The sequence below is a fragment of the Curcuma longa genome, chromosome 3, assembly GCF_044706935.1.
Source record: "Curcuma longa cultivar G26 ecotype Majalengka, Jawa Barat chromosome 3, ITB_CL_G26_1.1, whole genome shotgun sequence".
NCBI lineage: Eukaryota > Viridiplantae > Streptophyta > Magnoliopsida > Zingiberales > Zingiberaceae > Curcuma > Curcuma longa.
Window position 1 is genome coordinate 2,701,596 of NC_133863.1, and position 21,265 is coordinate 2,722,860.

General features: G+C 33.5%; 1 protein-coding gene across 1 annotated transcript; it reads right to left on the bottom strand.

Moving 5' to 3' along the window:
• Window positions 1–299: 299 nt before the first annotated feature.
• On the bottom strand, window positions 300–19,461 carry LOC141823071 (putative NAD kinase 3). The gene is made up of 11 exons (XM_074710343.1): window positions 19,131–19,461; window positions 16,489–16,660; window positions 14,888–15,007; window positions 11,702–11,886; window positions 11,478–11,591; window positions 11,227–11,321; window positions 9,883–9,989; window positions 5,568–5,641; window positions 3,199–3,277; window positions 1,407–1,714; window positions 300–839 (listed from the first exon to the last, which is right to left on the bottom strand). The coding sequence occupies exons 1-11, from the start codon at window positions 19,155–19,157 to the stop codon at window positions 531–533; spliced, it is 1,590 nt and encodes a 529-aa protein (XP_074566444.1). The 5' UTR covers window positions 19,158–19,461; the 3' UTR covers window positions 300–530.
• Between the last annotated feature and the right edge of the window lie 1,804 nt (window positions 19,462–21,265).

Sequence of the window (21,265 nt, forward strand, 5' to 3'; positions counted from 1 at the left end):
GGAGCATGATGTTGGATCTGTAGTCGCGATTATATTGTCGTGTCCTTTTTAACACTACGGTGGGAGACTTGAAGCTGTTTGTCGAACGTATCTCCTTGTATAATCTTGTATGAAGAAAATCAATCATTATCTTGTATGAAGTTCTCCAACCATCCTATCCCAGGCCTAGCCTGGGCATGGCTATAAACCATCGAGTGAGGGTCGAACGAACACGGTGCTAATCAATAGTGTTACATAAGCTCACCAATGACTTGTACATGTTAAAAAAAAAACCAAAGAGGCAACTTGTTCTGCTGAACTGTAAAAACAAAGCTTGTTTATTGTGAAGTTGGTGCATAAACTACAAACATCACATCAAATGCAGCTTAAAATTTCATTACTTTCTATACCATGAAACTGTTCTATTACTTACATTTCCAATTTCTATATGATGATTATAGTGATCTAGAGTCGACTGATATCAGTTGTTACATCTCATAATAGAGTAATACTCTGAAAATTCTCCTCATCACTGATGCCTTATGATCGGGCTATGAGTCATGGGGACCGTCGAATGACTGAGTCTTTCTCAAATTCCAGTGAAGACCTTCGTGTATACTCCGAAGAAAATCATTGGTGGAATCGACCTGGCATGCTGTGGGAACAGGCCAAGTTGCCATGCTACAAATGAGAGCATCACCAGGTGCTAACTGTTTCCTGCCCTTGCCATCAAAAGATGCCCAGGCAGATCCTCTACTGTTGAAAGGCACTTGGACCCGCAGCGTCACATACTCTGGAAAAATCAGCGGTCTAAATGATAATGAATGTGGGCAGATCGGAGTGAAAAGTATCCCTGGAACCTGCATTTCAGAGTATCATATTAAACAGGGATTGGAGAAAAAAGATTGAATACATATCAATTTATCAGTCTGTAAATTGATTAATCAGTTGACTAGTAAGGATAAGTCACATAAAATAAGTTCAAAGTCTGTAAATTACAGTGAGATTTTTAGTTGTAAACTTATTATCAAAACAAACAGAAGAAACAATTGCACTACCCGTTTCATGACTATCGCTAATTATATATATACTCCATAAATCATCCTGTAAAGGCCTAGGTCCCTAGTAGGCTATACTTGGCCCCCTAAAAATGTACTTGAAACTTACCTTCCAAGGGTAGTACTTGCCACCATAAAACATATACCATAAAGATAGATGTCTAATTTATTATTTTGACAATGCTACTTAGAGCTGACATGCAAAGTCAAAAGTGAAAAAACATTAGGAAGATAGAAGCACGTGGATTCAAATCTGACACAAACCAATAAGCTCTATAATGTATATGTTAAATCTGAAATTGACATCAGAAAGAAGGCATATGTATCATACAAACAGTTAAAGAATTATGCAAACAGAAAAAGAATTACTTGTGGGTGGACCATTGACCCGCCAGCTGCCAATGAGTATGCTGTGCTTCCAGAAGTAGTTGACAAGATCAGTCCATCTCCTTGTACACATGTAACAAAGGAGCTGTCACAATAACATTCAAGGAAGGTAAGGTAAGATGATATGCCCCGGTCAATTGTAACTTCATTTAGAACTAGAATGGGTTCCTCAGTATCCAATTCATCTTTAGCTGCTTCTCGGATGACATGACACTGGAGTCGATGTCGTAAAGTGATACTAAAAGGTCCCTTCAGTATCATATCCAAACAATCCCGATAATTTTCACTTTCTGAAAGATAAATGTTAAAGATTGCATGGACATTCTTTTTTTAGGAAATCAGGAGAAGCACCTACCTAAGATATTAACAGATTAATAAGAAGGTTACTACTTATGTACAAGAAACAAGAAGAGAAGTGTACACTTGCTTTCCAACCATAGCCGAAAGAGATGTCATTGAGCCATTTAATACCGGAGTAGATCACAATTTGCATTGGAATGTTCTGTAGTTTTCAGCCCAAAAACCCTATGAGCAGCCATGTATAGAACCTTGAAGAACGAACCTAGTCGTGTAGAGACCTTACAGTTGTCATTGAGGTAGATTTTCAAGATTGGGAAGCATAAGGCACCATTGAAAAGAATTTTCAAGCCCAATAAAATGAAGTCACGTGAGAGATGAGCAGGAAAGAACTGAGGGGAAACAAGCATATTAAGTCACATGGGTCAGAGAAAGAATTGCTCTAATAGGGATTGAAGAAATCCTTGGTGTGGAGGTGGTCTTGACAAATGGTCCAACTAGTGAATTTGATTTTAGGAGCGAAGGCAAACTAACAGTAAAGGACCTATGAACATGGAGACTACCAAAGGTGATGACTTGATAAGCCAATTTGACCAACAAAGAAGAAATGGAAAAAAGTTCAAAAGATTGAGTTGGTAAAGTTGGAGCCTTTAGTATCTCATAGGCCTAGGTAGAGAGAGAATAGGTAAGATGCATCAGTTGTAGGAATGACATTAAAACTTTTCTTGATGAGTCCCAAGTCAACCCACCTCGCTAGGTTGACTTCACCTGTTCGGCGTTGCATGAAGTGAAATTTTGTACATTTAGTGTTACTAGAGGGCATGACTATAAAAGGTTATACCAGAGGACATTATTATATTCTGCTAAGCAAACATATCTCTTTCATCAATTATCATGACTAAGATGATATTCCTAGAGGGCATTATTCTGCAAGGCTATAGCAAACATAATGATGGTAAATACAAATGTCCTACAATTGAGAAGATAATATTAGCAATTCACGACTTCATGTAATAATTTTATTTGTCATGACGGACAGTGGCATTTTCTGTCAATACAAAATTGTATGAAAAGATATAGCATGTTTTTTAAATTATTTATCATATGAAAAATTGGTTCTCTATCCTAAAAAAAGGTAATTTCCATGACATAAAAGTAGCTATTTTTTCTAGATTGTATTTCTTGACGAACATATTCTGTCATAAGTAGTGTTCATAATTGTGTCATATTGCATCGGTTTCAGATTTTATCTTATCTAATTCATGTTTCGGGTGGTGCCATGCTCATGTCCTGTTATCTAAGTTGTCCAATATTGATAGCCATATGTGAATATATGGGTAGTTTTCTGAAGAGTCAATCAGCAATACATGTTTTTACCAGTACAAAATAATCCCAAGTCCTACATCTCATAGGCAACATGTGATTAAAGTAATTGGAAGATATAGATCAAAGTTTAAGAGATCAAATATAAGGATACGGAAAGGTGTCATGAACCCCAAAGACCCTAAAGAAAATGGCACGAGAGGAGGAACAGGTCCTTTAAATAGTGATGCTGCCTGCAGAAACACAGAAGCAAACAATAAAAATCCAGGGCATGATATATACGGTTGCCAATCAAAGAACTTAAAACTGATCAATTAAGAAAGGAAAAAAGAAAAGAAAACAACAATAGCACACCCAACCAGTGAAGGCCAATTAATGATGAAAAAAATGAAATTTAGATGCAATAAAATTTCAGATCTTAGATGCACAAGTCTGTATTTGTTAAATGTTATATTGACAGAATGACAGTAGTAGCCAGAAGGCAATTACTGCAAAAGCTTTCAACTATAAGTAAATAGATATAACCCTCTTATCTTGGTTTACTATGACCAAACAAAAAGATTTAAAAGATAAAATGAAAAGAATCAAACAAGATAGAAGACAAGAAAGTAGGGGTTGAGAATGCATTATAATAATAATCTAGTCATCCAGTATTAATTTGAGCCTAATGCAAAGTTACTTGTACTGTTGATTTGCTTTCTAGCAATATTTAATTTAGGCTAGCTCACATTTTCTAATTTTCTTATATGCAAAAAAGAAATCATACAAAAAGTATTTAAAGAATGTTATACATATATATTTGTATGTATGTATGTATAGACAAACTTGATTCAAGATAAAGCATGTTCTTGTGATAGAATGATCAAGAACGAAAGCATTTGAACTCTTCGAACAAGATAAAATCCACGGCCAGGGATCCATGTCAATTAACCACCTGAGATCTTTAAGTACAATTAAGTAAATTATCTAAGGTTCTGGAACATATATTGATATTTAGCAGATGACAATTAGGCTGGTCCTGGGCTAAGGATCTTCAAACTCTATACTATTAGCATTTTTTCTGAATATAAAATATATCACAAGATGTAAAAAAAAAGTTAAATTTTTATACTATTTTCTTTGGAGGGAACATCCTTTTATGAATTAATTATTTTTCCAAGAAATAGGTGTAATATGATGGATGGATCATAGATCCTTTTTTTATTCCGCAGACTTTAACAGTTTTTGGAGACACCTCAGGTACTGTCCTAACTCCTATTTGCCAAAACTATGTATTACTTGCCTATGAACTTGATTAATATGGTTATTCAGATCAACACGTTCTGTGATAACTGCAGCATGTAACAGAAGATATAGTAGTTGCATATTTGCCATAAATTAAGTACTGATTGAAGAATATGGTTAGGAAAATTTTCTATTTTCATTCTTTGTTTCTTGGAAAATAGAATTAGAAAGTTGAAAAAAGAAATAACTAAATATTAAGAATTATTTTTTTATACATTCGAATTTACTAGAGATGAATGATGTGAACTTTATTTATTTTTCTTTTCAATATTAATGGATTTATTTTATTTTCTAAAAACTGCAAACTAAAAAATAGAAAATTTTCACAATCCAAACAGTTCTACATATACATAGCACCTCTAAAGTCAATACAAATCAAATAGAGGTCCTTAGGATATTATTGCTCTTTACCAGACCAAATGTACAGATTGACTTGAAGAATGTCTTGTTCCAACCATTGTGTATAGGCAATGTGTTATTTGAGTAGCCCAACAAGATGACAAGATAATCCAAGCATTTTGAAAAACAAAATCATTTATAAAAAAACAAAAAAGATTAAGAAGAAGATATATGATGGGAAAGAGTAACTAGCATTACAGTTAGACCAGGCATTAAAAATTGATTTACAATTGGGCAACTTAAAAGACAACAGTCTTTACCAGTTAGATCAAGTACTGTTTGGTTGAACAGAAAATAGTGCTAGTAAACTTATTGCGCTCTTCTTTTCAAAAAGAAACTTTTCTGAAAAATTCTGTTGGCAATTGCTTGGTATTACTAACACCTATATTGACAACAGTATAAACCAGCATTGAATACAATGGAAAAGGGCAACCATTTAACATGTCTTAGTTTTCACAAATTATAGAATATACCATCATTTCCACCTTCACCCAAAAATTGATGCATGACCAATATGTATTAGTTATTCTGGTGATATTCCAACAAGCTAAGCTAGGAAAACCTAGTTACTTTTCTTTCCAACTCTAAGGCACAAGTAGCTATACAATAATGCGTTAGTGACTTGGTCAAGTTGTTAATGTTTTGTAAGTATTTTGAAATTAATATTTTTACATGGGGAAGCACACTGCAACTTGGCATTTTAACAATGAAGAAAATAGAGATGAAACAAACAATTTAAGTTTTCATGTCATATAGTGGTTCAGCAAAAACAAACAAATAATAATTATGAAAACATAAAGCACGTATGTTAATTGAAGTATAGGAGTGAAAAGAGCATACCCAAAGGACGGTTCCATCACCACCAAGTGTTACAACTAGATCAACCTTTGAGTGCAGCTGCTTTATTTCCTCATCTAAAATGTTGTTCTAGTTAATTCACATCCATACACTTATGAGCAAACGAATAGACAGGACATCAAGAATTTGGAATTTGAAACAACAAACTAAAAGATGACTAGGGAATGTGAACCAAAGCAACAATCATCCAGCTTTGAAGATTGTAAAATTACAAAATATTCATATATATTACCCAATATTTTAGTACAATAAAACATACCTCATATAAGGTTAAATATTAACAGAGCAATATTTAGCCAAAACAAGTGGTGGATAATAAAATCTGAATAGTAGAAAAAATAATACTTGTGACAGCTAATCAAGCAAGAATTAATATATCACTTACTAGATAGTAAAGGATAACTATCACCTATGATGGTTTACTGTCGTTTTCTTTAACCCATAGCTGCAATGAATCTCAGCAGATGCTTTACTTGAACAGGGTGGAAAGAAAGTAAGCTAACTGATGGGCTTTCTTCTGAAACCCTGAAGTTCTTTTATTGGATTAGCCACAGAACTATATATAACTATCACTATGATGGTTTACTGTTGTTTACTTTAACCTAATCTCATTCATATGCTTTATTTGAACAGGGTGGAAAGAAAGTAAGCTAACTGATGGGCTTTCTTCTAAATCCACGAAGTTCTTTTATTGGGTTAGCCACAAAACTATACATTTATAAATCAATTCCAGACCCAATTATTGACATTGAAGCCCAACATCCACTAAGTTCTCAATATTACCAATTTCTCTATTTAACCAAACTTGTCCTTGATCTTGTTCACATATTATAGAACCTTCCTCTAATGGTATCCGTATTTGTACACCTTGAGTTATTGCTACATATTGTGCTAACATATACACTTATTCTTTGGCACGTGCAATTCATCTCATATACATGATCACCATTTGCTGATGTCTGGCACAAGGTCTTGGATGTTGGATAGGCAGCATGCCAACTTGCATTGAAAAGAACACTTGCAGAACAGTGATTAGCAAAACGTAAACAAGTTGTACTGAACCATACATTCTATTACCATTCATTTCCCAACTTGAAAGCTAACAGTTGCTAAATAGTAAATACCAGTCTGGCCTATAAAGTAAGTTTTTTTTTAGAATCTTGTAAAAGGAAAATGAAACAAAACAATTAAGAAACTTAACTAAAGTTTCTTTGTTATCGTGCATGTTTTATCTGTTATAGGGCTTCAAGGGAGTATAACTGTGTCAAGATTTGAGAGGGAAACATACGAGGCAGCTAAGATGTTTAAATAAATACCTATTTAGTGAACTAGAATTTACTTAGGGACTAATTTGTTTGAATTTAGATTAAAAAGACCTAAAATTTGTTTAGGAGAGTTTTGAATGCCAAAGGAGGTGACAATACTGAATAAAGGCAATCACAGGAGGTTGATTAGAGATAGGATTTATCTGAGAGATCTTCCCTTTCCATGCAATTTATCTTCGGAAGAACCAAAGTCGATTAGAGATAGGATTTATCTGAAAGATTTTTCCTTTCCATGCAATTTATCTTCAAAAGAACCAAAGTCTCATTATCTCATCTTATTCAATAATCCATATTGTCGCAATTCTGCACACAACATACAGCCAAAATGATATTCAGCCACTCTGCATCTATTTATTAGTTCGTTGCACATTAGAGTTGTTATATTCTGTAGGTTATTTAGCAGTTAGTTACCATTTAATGAATTCATATGGGGTAAATTGCTGTGTTTAGGATTTTAAAACCAAATTGGAATATTTAGGTACTGAGTTGATGGTTTATGGGTTCAATTTGGGTATTAGATGACTAGTTGAGGTTGGACAAGTGGAGATTGAGTAGGAATCACATTAGGCTCAAGCTGGCCTGAAGTAGACCCAATTAGTTAAGATAAGACTGAACCAATCTGAACCAATCCACACAGATTGGGTCAAGTTAGAGTTTTTCAGATATTCAAAACCCTTCTTGCTTCTCCAAATCGCAAATCCCACCTCCCATCCTCACAGCCTCACATGTGTGAAGGGATCCTGACCCCTCTCATTCTCTTCTGAAACTGCATAGCACGAAGCTCATTGCCAGAGTTATCACCAACGTCTGTGCCAAGAACCTACCTTTAATAGTCATGCACATGCATACATGGCCAACACTCTCTACCATAGAATCAAAAAGTGCATGGGTTCATGCCCAAAAGATGGATATCTTATTGATTGGTGTTTAGCTATTATTAGTAGGGTGATCATGTAGTTTACATTAGGTATGCATTGCAATTAAAAGGCATAGCATATTTTTCATCTATTGTATGCTCATATATTATCCTAGTTTACATTAGGTATACATTGCAATTAAAAGTCATAGCATATTTTCATCTATTTTATGCTCATATCTTATCCTTATTATAACATTATAATGTTGCCTTACTTTCTCATTTGTTCATGTTGACCCTCCTCTTGCTACTCCAAGGACACAACAAGTGGGTGCTTGCCGTTTAGGACTTCGATGGATTGAGATTAAGGTTTAAACTTTTGAATCGTGCCGAAGTTTCAGTATATGACTGGAATGATACAGTTTCGATATCATATCATCCCGTGCCAATACAATTTTGATACTTTTTAAAATATAAAATATTTTTATTAATTTTTTATCATTATAGATGCTTATTATTAAATTATATTTGAGATGTTGAATGCTAATTTAAGTTTTGATCTTATCTCATGAAATATTGATTCTTATTGAGTAAAAGTTGATTTAGGTTGACTGAAGTCCATTAAAAAAGTTTAAGCTATATTTAATTTAGATATATGTTGATCAGTTTAAAATTAAATCCAATTTATATATAAAATAATTTAGTTTATTAGTAGTAATAAATTTTATAAAGTTAGAAATTATATTATATTTATTTTTCTTTTACCTAAGAAGGGAAAACAATAATCATCATTAAAGAGGTTAAAAGGTTTTGGTTTCCCTCTATTTACCTTAAGAGGTATTTTTTTCTCTTTGTTTATTTTGATGGAGAAAAAGAAATAAAGAATGAAAGAGGAAGAAAAAATTAATGGAAAAAAAGAGAGAAAAAAATTAAGAAGGGAAATTTTAATAGGAAAAAAGAAATAGTTGTTTAAAAAATAAAAAATTCAACCTCTAAAATAAAAAAAATCATAAAAATAATAATAAATAAAACATTAAAAAAATCATGGTTGCAACCCCGCAACAGCCTCCGCAGGGTTGCGGCACCCTCCACGCTCCTACAGAGGCCGCCGCAGGGGTCGTGGCACCCTCCGCAAGGTCGAGATGGCCTTACAGTCGTAATGTCGATATTGTATCGGTTAGCGGGCATAATGATAAATTCCGCTCGTGTTGACTAGCACTGTACGAGATTTAAATCCTTGGTTGAGATCAAATCTTTACTAAGACACTTTGAAGATATTTAAGATTTTAAGTTTTGCAATGTTATTATTTATTTTATATTTATGTAGTTAGTCTTTAAGGTGTCTTATTTCTTCTATGTTTCTTTTTTTTTTTTTTTTTTTGCAAATAGAATAAGTCTTTATTATTAATAATGAAATTTTAGATTTTTTTAATGACTTCTCTTAATAGCTAGGTTAATTTTTAATTGTGGTAATTTTAACAATAATCAATTTGTATTTCTTGCAAGTGGTTCTTTTATAGCATAGCTTTTTGACTTAGGACATGTTAAAGAAATTCTTCAGATTGTATTGTGGCTGTCATGTGTGTATGCCATACCTAAAGCCAATTGAGGCCTACTCGGATCTTGGGAAGAATATGATACAATGTTACCTACAATTCATCCTAGCCTTGCCCTAAAGCTACCATTACAGGGTTTACTTGGATTAAATGATAGAAGGGAGTTGGAAGGAGGGAAAGTGATATAAAAATGTACATAAGTGGTGGAGCTCCATCTGTAAATTAGCAAGCCTTTCACTCTCCCCCTCCTATCTTTCCAACAGTATGAAGAAACCAAGCCTTACATTTCAGCGATAGTAAAAGAATGAACCTTTCCCACCAAAAGTGGATGTTAACCAAGATTATGATAGTTGGGATCTTTCATATGGAAAAATTAAGATTCCTAGCATGATGAGAGCATCAAATATCAAATTTAAAATTCATAAATAAAATGACCGAGTAGAGTTATGTGATATATAGCCATAAATATATTTTTATGAATTATAAAATAAGATTATTAGAATACTCATTTGGCAGTCTCTTTAACATATTGTGACTAAATTTGAGATAATATAACTAACCATTTCCCCATGTCTGGACGAATTCAAAGAAAGAGGCTTCTCTCAAGAGTTCTGATCTCACTTGAGGCTCAACAAAAACATCAATTTCCTTATGGTTCTTAAGCCACCTGCAGAAACAAAAGGATTAGTTTATTGAACAACAAAGTGGCTTCTATAGTTGAGGTGTTTGAATAGACATTTTTATATCTGTCATTCCTGAATCAATCGCACATGAAGAATTAGTATCATCCTTCAAAAGTTTTGACAAACCAAATATTAGAGTAAGGAAGTCCATTATATACATAAGATGTGTTTTGCATTCCATATGCATTTCTATAAGGCATTTACAAAAACAGCATTATTAACATATAAATAATAGTATAATATATTAATGAAATAGAAGTCGATGATATATTTTTTTGACATTATTATTTTATTTAATTATAAAATGTTAGTACTAAAACTATCCATATAAATAATACTAAAATCTAATTTTATTAATGAACTAGTAGAGACGATGATATTTTTTGACATTATTATTTTATTTCCTTAATTATAAAATGTTAGTACTAAAATTATCACATCTGAAAATGCTAGATGGATTTTTTTAGAAGCAAAACAAAAATTATTATTAGAAGTAACTTTCTCAATTTACATCATCCACACTAAAAACAAGCTCAAAGAAAGTGATTCAATAGGCAGAAAAAAAATCCTATGAGCCAATACTAAAGTGTGACCCAAAAACTTAAGGTTCTAACTATGTTACTTCTAGTTTCCAGGATTTGAACCCGTGACCTCTAGGTCACATGGCAGCAAAAAAAAAAATCAGTTTTGTAGGAATACTGAAAAACAAAGAAAAATTCATTTAGAACTGAAATAATTAGTTACAGTTGATGAATAAGATCTCAAAATTTCCTACATTTTGGAAGACTTCTTATAGTTTGGATCACTAAGTTTGTACATGTTCAAGAAAGCTTCTTCTTAAGGTAAGCATTCATTCCTTCAGTCACAAGCTATTACAGATGCACTCAAGCATCAGCTACCTTACTACAGGTGTATAGTCTTTGCCTTACCACTTCCAGCTATTTCATGCCGGCCTGGTTTCTTAGTTTAAGACTGGAGGAGCCAAAATAAAATAGATGGGTGTGATTTTTTAGTTTCAATGTTGTTTTTCCTCAATGGATAGAGAATCAGGAAATAACGAATAAATAGTATTTCAGTGTCAATGACCATATACACATCTATTGCAGATAATATGGAAAGACATTTCAAAAACGGCTTAAGCTAGGAATGAAAATGGCAGGAATGAAATATCAAAAGCTTCAACAGCACAAGAGAATGACAACTGCTATCTGCAAATCATACCTGATCATTTCAGCACAAAGGACGCCAACTGATTGAGAATTTGGTTTTGTCAAAATAAACACAGTCTTCGGTTGTGTTTCCCATTTTAGCAAAATCTGGAATCATAATTTTAACTGGATCATCTATAACCGAGAAAGAATGCAGCAAACATACCATATACTGCAAAATCTGAATTATTAGAACAAGAACATCTGCAGCAACATTCCCTAGTTGAACAAGGAGCAAACTTATAATAAAATAAATTATCTAACCTGCTTACTGCTGCGCTCTGCGGTCATTATGTCTCCTCTTTCGAAGGAGACAACCTCATGCTTGTGTTGGCCACTTTTTTTGCCATTGCATCCCCATGAAAGCCTAAATGATGCCTGGAACATCCAAAATGTTCCACTTAAGATCACTTAGAGGTAGAGATTTTTGCAGCAGTAGAGACAAGACTATTATCTGAGTAGAACTACTTAGACATAAAATGTAGTACCTTTCTACACATGAGTTTGGAGCTGGAATCAGTTGGTTCATCCTGAAGAATTTCATGTGAACAAATACCATGCTTCCTGCAGCATCTTTCACTTTGCTCAACAGCGGCAGTATCAGGTTTTGTTTCATCACATGTATTAAGCATTCCAACTCCGGAGTTGGGTAGATCACTCTCAGATGGATGTACTGTAGTAATAAACATCCTTACATATCTGATGCTCCAACACTAAATAAAATTGTTGAAGAGTTGTGCAAAACATACTGATTACATATAAAAAAAATGATGGTCTTTGAACCATTTGGTTGGCGACATTAATTTTGAAAGTTAATAATTAAGAATAATAGAAATGAAGTATGATAAATAGACATAATAACTTTATACACTGGAATTTTTTGTCAAAAGACACAACAAGAAGGAACATATAATAATACAATTTCAGCCATTTCAAACTTCTATTTAGATAGAGAAAGCATAAATAAGGCAACTATTTGTGTTGATGGTTCACATGTACACATCTATATCTCCTAGTAACTATTATGTATGCACGTGCAGATTCCAGCAAAAAAAAACATTGTTCAATACAGATGGCTCAAAATTCATTGATCGTGTATGAATATTTGAACCCTTCATAAACGACATAAAGAGAAAACTACCACATTACTGCCAGTAAATGTTGCATTGAACAGTTGAAAACCATGAAGAATAAGCTTTGTGTCAGATTTTAAAAGAAAAAGAATTTAGGCAAATTACAGGAAGCAATCAGCTGCAATCAAACATACAAAAGGACAACCTAAACAGAAAGGACAGATAGAATGAGTTTTTTGAAAAGGACAATCAATTCAAGTGTTTTTAAGGGGGGCCTCATCTGGGCTTTTTTTTCAATAATAAGAACCCTTCTAAGGTTTTTGCCCATCATACATAAAAATAGATTTAAAATGACAATATTAATTCAAAAATGTAAAAACATAAATATTTAATTATTTGATAAAAAAATATGTTACAATAAATTAATAACTAGCATCTTAAGTTTTAATTTATGTATTAGCATATTAGATGGTAAAAACATATTAGTTTTAATTTATGTATTAGTTACTCTTTAAAATGATAAATGTATCGCCACTGTGCACCCTATGTGTTCATAAAAATTTGGTTGTCTTTTTATGATTATGCCATGTCCTCATTGTCTGTGAAGATTTCCAGGTTTGTTTTGGAGATCCACATTGAAAACAAGACATGAATGTGGAGATACGATTATGCCGTAGTCTTTTATCATGAGGGACATGAAAACTTGTCCATCCTCCTAATGTGCAACCCTTGTCAATGCACATTTGGCAAAATCTTGCCCATTCTCCTACTAATGTGTAACCCTTGTCAATGGACATTTGGTAAAATTGAAAGTTAGACTACTGAGACATCTCACCTATTACTTGTCTTGACTCAGTCAGTGCATGTGTATTGTTTTCCTTAATAGTAAATCACATTCAGCAAACATTTCAAATAGACAAAAAATGTCTTTAACATTTGCCCACATTTTCTAAAGAAGTTTATGGAGCAACCACCAAGCTATGACATTCAAGTGAAAACTAGCAAGTCTTAAAAATATTGTTCATAGTTCCAAACAAAGTCCTAAAATGTGGTTTGAGAAGTATTCGACAATAACACTAATATTCTGATTTTGGCAATATATGTTGATTACATTCTAATAACAAGAAGTGATGTGCAAGAAATCATAGACAACAAAAGTTATCTTGAAGCAAAATTTATTACAAAAGGTGTGAGAAGGCCTTGTCACTTTCTTGGATAAAAGTTGCTTATAGCTCTTAAGCAACTTCCTTATCCTGAAGAATATGCTATGGATAGTTTACAAGAAGTTGGTTTGCTTGAATGTAAACCAAAAGAGCTTTTAATTATCCAAAGATTACAACTTTACAAATGAAGGCTGGTACCTAAAATCATTTATCCAACAGTTACCCAACCAGATTTGCTTTGCAATTGGTGCTATAAGTCAGTTCATGCATCAGCCTAAGAAATGTCACCAAGAGGCAATTTAAGAATCCTTTAATATATTAAAATGTCTCTGATGAAAGGTTTATTGTACAATAAGCATAGACAAATATTAATGCCCTCTCAAATACAAATTGTGTTAGACAAAATATTAATAGAAGAACCAGCTCAAGATCTACACATATGTTAGAGGCAATGTTATAACATGAAAAAAAAAACAAAATATGGTAGTGTGATGTAATTCCTAGGGCAATGGCACATGTGGCCCTTTAAGATTATGTGAACAAAATTCCTTCAAGATCTTGAAGAAATTAGGCTTTAACACTACAGGATGAATGGATATGCATTGTTACAATGAGTAACTGGTTACATTGCAAACTATTGAATGTTCTATGAGTGCATGAAGCACATTGAGGTAGAATGCCCCTCCATTTGTGATGCGGGTATGTATAAGAAGATCAGCAACCATACACTTCATCCTAAGAACAATTATAGATATCATTATCAAGCATCTCTTTACTACTCAATTTGTTTCTCTAGAAGTTAGGTGTGATAGATATTACTTGAAGGGGAGTGTTAAAAATAATAGATTAAAATAACTTAGTCATATATTTAGCTAGTTTGTCCTTATCTTTGAGATACTTATTTTTTATGTCTATAAAATCATGAAATTGTAATTTCATTTAATGAATAACACACATCAAATTTTCCTCTCAACTGCTAAAAATAGAACAAGCCATGAAATTTTGTTCCCTGCTCTTCAAGCATACATAATATAAAGATATTCAATTGAGTTGTTTGGGCATAAAAAGTAAGTTCTACAACTTAGCAAATGCAACATCAACTTTTCCTCTCAACTGACGACAATAAAACTAACCATCAAAACATTTATCCCTATTCTTCAAGCATACAGAAAATAAAGATATTCACTCAAGTTGTTTGGGCATAAAAATAACTTTCTCAACGTATCAAATGCAAGCACAGAATCTTCACAACTCAAAGTTAAATACATAATTTAGAAAGAGATCGCAAGTATTAGGTATAGTTAAGTAATCAACAATAAAAACCATTGTTCATATTACCCAGAATATTTTCCTTCTCCTGGGAAACAAGTAAAGAAAAAACTTTGAAGATGTAATAGTCAATCATTGAAAATATAGAAATCAGATATCTAAAACCAACCTTCATGTCTATTTCGCAAGTTGTTTGCCCTCTCAAATTCATATTTACGCTTCCATGTGGCCGCCTCTTCTTGAGCAGCAGCTTTTGCCTCAGCAGCTCGTCTTAGTGCCTTTGCAACAGCTGCAAGTTAAAGGTTGCCAAGATTACGTTGTCAATATTACAAGAAACAAACAGAAAAATACAAATGATGAAGGAATTGCTAGGTGAAAAATAAGAAAGTGTGTTCGCTCCGGATATGAGTGATGTAAAAAAGAATAAATTTATGAACAACCTGATAAGGATAAAAAAAATATTTTATTGCAAACTAAATGATGAATACACATGCATGTTATTTGAAAGCCACGCTACAGAAATGAAAACATGTACTTAGACTTCATAATAACATTGGTCAAATTAAATATGTTGTACATAGTGAATCAAACAAAGGAATTTCTGAATAGTACTGATAAGAGATCACTTTCTGAATAATACTGAACAGAAAACTAATAAACAAAACTAGAGAAAAAAATATTCACCAGGTTAAATAATATAAAGGGAACAGTGAACTACAGAAAACACACAGAAAAAATATTCTATAACAGGAATTATATACAAGAGTGCATGAGATTTTTTGTTTTACAATTAATGGTTAGGACCATTGGCTATCCATTATCATGAGCATTAACTATGTTACAAGAAAAGTTGGGGGTAGTTCAGGAAGCACAATGTCGATGTTGTACCAATCCAATGGTTTCCAGCACATAAAGAACTTGAAGAAGAAATAGGGTAAGTAATCTCCATCCATCCAAAAAGGAGAGTGTGATGCAATTTTCATGTATTTCATTCATGCAAGACAGAGGCACTTTATTTGTTATTGTCAATCAAATCCAAGTGAACCATTTCTCCTCGTGTGGTTGTGATCACCAGTAGGAGACTACAGTCAGAATCAAAAGATCAACTACCTTATCAAGACAATAACAGTTCAAAACCCTGCAATCATTATGAATTTCTTGGCTTAAATGGGCTTTCTTTTATCCTTTTCTACCTTCTTGGCATTGCCTTCATTTCTACTCCTCCCTTTCCTCTCTCTTCTTTGGTATTTACATGTACCGATGAGCATCGTGTGTCAATATCTCAGTCTGCCTAACATGGTACGGTACAAGACATGTCAACCTATGGCTGGAATGACTTGGGACTTAAAAACCATGGAGATCAAACAATAGGATGACTCATTGAAGATAGGTAAACTATCTACGTATTTGCTGGTTTGTTTCTTTAGGTTTTTAGTCCAAATACATAAGAACTCAGTTTAAATTAAAGAAAGAGTTTTTCTGGTCATGTAGAACAAGTCCACTGTAAATCAAGAGTCTGCTAATCATGTAGAAAAAAGGATGAGGAGAAAAAGAAAGAAGTTTCAGGAGAGACATAAGTCCAGATTGTTTATTGTACACATTTATGCAGCTGAATAGCAAAGATTATCTGATTGGCCATTAAATTATACTTCATCCAGAAGAAACTAGCAAAATAAATCTGAATTACCAATCTCTTTCCTGTTCAGAGTAGGATACTGCATTTGAGAGTTAACTAGTTATAATAAATTCAGATTGTAGGAATAGTCTTACTTCTCATGGCTCCTGCAAACTCAATAAGATGATCATCTGTTGCCTTAATTGGTGATTCTTGCATGTATTCATCAATGGGCTTCTCCGTTTCCTGGTTATCTGCAGTGTCCAGAAACCCATTCTCCTTAACATGTGAACTAGCTCCAACAATGAATACTTTGTCATAAGAATCCTGCAACAAGTGAAATATAATTTGGAATTATGAAGAGTCAACAGAGGTTAACTTTTGCATATGTTTTGGTAATAAAACATAGTATGTTGTACAATCCCAATTAAGGAAAAATACCAGCCATAATGGTAATGCAAAGTAGGAATTTAATATTTTTTTAAAAAAAAATAGTACTTTGAAAAAGCTTATTTTGGTAGAACCTTATAGTTAGTGAAATAAGTTAATTTGGTGGTGTGATTTGGTGATTGTCATTAACAAAGAATAGGGCATTTATTCCAAGTTTGACTTAGTTGGATTATGTCTTTCCTAGAATATTTGAATTTATTTTCAAATTTTTTAGGTTGGAGCCTTTAAAAGGGATCAACCGCCCTATGTTAATCATCTTTTGATAAATGAAGTTCCTCTTTGTTTTCATTATTCGTGAGGTGCCTTATTTCTATGTGAGACGTTATCCTTGTTGCAGCAGTATGGTATCAAAGTCAATTCTTGATACAGGGTTTGATACTTCCGCACGATCTCTTGTAGTCTTGCTCTCCTTTTGTTCATCATCCCCTTTCATTTGCTACCCTACTACCCACAAAACCTTTCCACCATTGTTTCCCATCAATTTGCATCCATCTCCTCTTATGCTAGTCTGTGACCCATGTCTTCCCCCTTCTCCTACACCTTCAATGCTCTTAACTAACGCCACCTCCAGTAAAATCCACAGCCAAAATTTTGCCGTGTGAATCTATTCCAAACGAACTGACAGAGGGACATTCTTTCTGCTATCTCCACCTCTTATTATCCTTGGTCACCTGCAGATGTTAGCAATCACAAGCCTCTATTTTCCTATCATTGCTTGGTCTAAACAGAGAAAATGAACATTATTTGCTCACAAATACATTAGAGCCACCACAAAAGAAGCATACCTCCTCTTTGACCCACTCAATCTACTTGAACCCTCTCAATTAGAAATTTATTTTTGACCAAGGGCTAGATCAGTAATGTTTTTGAAAGTCACCTCAATTTGACCAAATATTAACTTGATTTCATCCATTTTCCATTCCTAATTTCATCAAATTTCAATTGATTACATAAATTTCCTAGTCGTAATCTACCTAAGTTCTAACTAATTTGTTTGAAATTTACTCTGTTTTTTCTAAATTTCTCAATCTTTGTGAGATGTCAATTACTAAAAAAAAAGAGAAAGGTTTGTCCATTGTCCATATTGATTCAACTCGAGCAATCTGTATCAGTATTGGCACACTTTGCCAACTAGGATATTTACTGAGTCAATTTATTCTTTCCTACATGCAGAATTGATTGTGATCATATGCAACAGCAACAAAGAAGAGCTTGCAAGACCAATAACAATTCTTCTACAATCTAAAAGATCTCCATTGATTGTTGATCCATAACTTGTATACTTAATTTAACTTGTTCCTTACAGATGTAGTTCACATCTTTCATCAAAAATCTTCAGATTCTGCCTATTATCAGAGTTATAATCACTAAATTATTGGTGGATAAGATTTTATCTTCGCTGACCAGCTATTGTCATCATAAACTAACATTACTATGTGGATATAGACTTCTTCCTCCTAGAACACATTGGTTCAATGCAGGATATGGAGCCAGAGATGCAAGAGTTATCATTTGACTTGAATTTCAATCTGATGTCTAATTGAACAAACAACGATAAATAAAGCATTCAAATATTAGCTGTTTGACTAATATCTCATACAAATGAATTTGTTGCTTTTGTACAGCAGAAAATTTGGTGACTAGATTCGGAACTTCTAAACTTCTAGTATCAATTGGTATGGTTGCCTCAATTAGAAAATCAGATTTTTTGCACAAAAAAAAAACACTGATAAAAAAGGCCATGAAAGTGAGATCTAAGCTCAACCCAGTTCCTCTTCAATGGTTTCTTGTACCTGTAAAAAGTTTTTTTTCCATTTTTTTCTGCTACCAGACCTTATCACATGGGCATAAAGCTTGTATCTCCACCTGCATTTATCCTTCGTATACTTCAGTTGCCTTACACATTCCAAAACAAAAAAGGAAGTCCACATACGCTAACAATCGTGCAGATGCGTGAATACATAAGTAGAATCGTCATCAATTTAATGAACGACCACCTAAGCAAATCACGAGATCCAAGACAGTTTCTGAAGTACTCATTTCGAAGCCAAGGAATCTCCAGGACTTGCAATAACTACGGAAGCCAGAAATCACCAAATGGCTGTAACTACTACTCACAGATTGAACTTTGTCTGTCTCAGCTCAGGAATTCAGACAAGAATACATCAGATGCCTGTAGCGTTCCTCCTCGACAACCAACCAAATTTCAGCGCGAGGTAGGGAGAAAAAAGTACTGATTATGTCCCCATTCTATGTCAACGCTACCAGTCGAATCTAACCCCCATCGCAAACATTCCAATAACGGACGCCAGGCGAACGAAAATCGACTCAGAGACTCAGAAATTACCTGGGAGATCAGCCGATGCGGAGTCATATCCGGAGGAGGAGGAGGAAGCAGCGCTGCGGATCAGCAAGGGGAGTCCGGCAAATGTCTATTCCTCCTCCTCCCTCCTCGCCGCGGAGTGACCTGCTATTTCTAGGGTTCGACTCGCGGAGGTCGATGTGAAGAATAAGTGGAAAAAAGAAGAAGAAGAAGAAGGTTGTTATAATTGGCGAAGAGGAAGCGGAAGACGAAGGTGCACGCCCGTGGACTGTTAGGGGAGGTTAGTCCCTCCCTCACGGGAGTGGGGGTGCGTAGTTGACCGACTCCTTCCGGTTCCGATCACGCGTAGTTACCAACTCCACTAGTTTCCTTCCCTCCTCGTCCCATCGCCCCCGTCAACGCCGTGACTGAACCATCGATACCTTATTTATTCTGGACGGACGAACCGGGAGTGGAAAAGGATGAATTGAATGGATAATTATGGTATTAACTTATATCTACCCTTCAAATCAACTGATGAATCGGTGAAAATTTAAAACCCACCTTTTGCGTGAACTTGAAGTTGATTAATAATAAATTTGGAAGCTTCCAACCCATCGATTTTTTTGTATATAAAGATAAGTCTGAAAACTTCCCAGCTCACATTGGTTGATTTAGACTTTCAAATAAATCAATTGCCAGGCTAGCTAGTCAGCTAATTCGATCTTTAAAATAGGAATAGATCGAATCGAGAGATGGGAACGCGAGTGGAGGAACAAACAAACAAACAAGAGACTTCGTGTGATTCTATTTTAATTTGACAATTGATCAAATTAATGCGCTGGTCGATCGTGACGCACACTGTTTCTAGAATCCCAGCTAGCATCACGATTTGTTGTATCGAGTCAACCGTCCAACTACTGCGACAAGAAACTTTGAACAGAGATTTTTTTTAAAATGATAAAATAATTTTAAAAGTAAAAGCAGCTGCCTGTGTTTGATCAAATAAAAAAAATAAACTTTTTGCAGAATAGATTATTAATTTATTAAAATAAAAATAAAAATGATATTTAAGACTATATAGGTACATTTATTTTGATCCAGTGAAGCTATATTATTTTGCGTGGTCGAATAGATACAATAACTTAACTATGTGACCAATATAACATTAAAATATATAATTAATGGAAGAAGAAAGAAAAAAAGATTTAAATAGCTAATTTCTTCGCCCTTCGATGGAAGATTGATTAGAAGAGCAAACAACATCGTTGTCGTGTGTGTCAACCCACTACACGAAAATTGACAAACGAAAGCAGCGTGCTTCTTGACTCCCGTGCCCTCGCCTTGAAAATGGCGGAATATAGCCGTAGAATTATTATGTGAGTACAACAACAGATACATAGATAGATAGTTAGTTGTCAAAGTGTTTAGCCAATCTCAAATTGCCAGTGCCTTGACATCCATACCGAGAGTTGGCACTCAGGCCAACCTCTGTGTCCCATCCGCACCGGAGATGATCTTTCTCTAATTTGCTCATCTAGTAAATCTAAAAATATGAAGACTCATCACCCAACAATTAGCTCAATAATCAACGTCTCAAATTTTCATCATATTAAAAAAAATATCTTAACAAATAATATAAAATGTTAGTAGTCAATGTGTCATGTGTGTAAGACTAACTTTAAAGTCGAATAAATTTAATTAACTTAAAAATTTTCCTAATCTATTGAAGAGTCAGATCAAAAATGGATTGTTTTCATTCTATTCGAATTTATAAAAACAAATTAGACATTCGTAAAATTCAATACTACTAGTTAGTTTATGTTCCTTCAATTATAAAAAAATATATAAAATAAACAAACTTAAATATTAGTAAATTTATTCATGAATAAACGGACAATTAAGGAATAAACTTATATATTAATTTATATAAAATTTAATTATAAAAAATAATATATATAGAAAATATCCTCTTTCAAATTTAATATTTATAATATATTAAAAATAAAGAAATAATATAAATTTCTCGAATAGAAAAAAATTAATATAAATTATAAAAATAACAAGGATTGAACTCATTAAAAGCTGGAACAATATTCATAAAAATATTTCACGAACAAGGTTCGTGAATACGATTTATAAACAAACTCGAGTTCAGCTGAACATGATAAAAAAAAAAG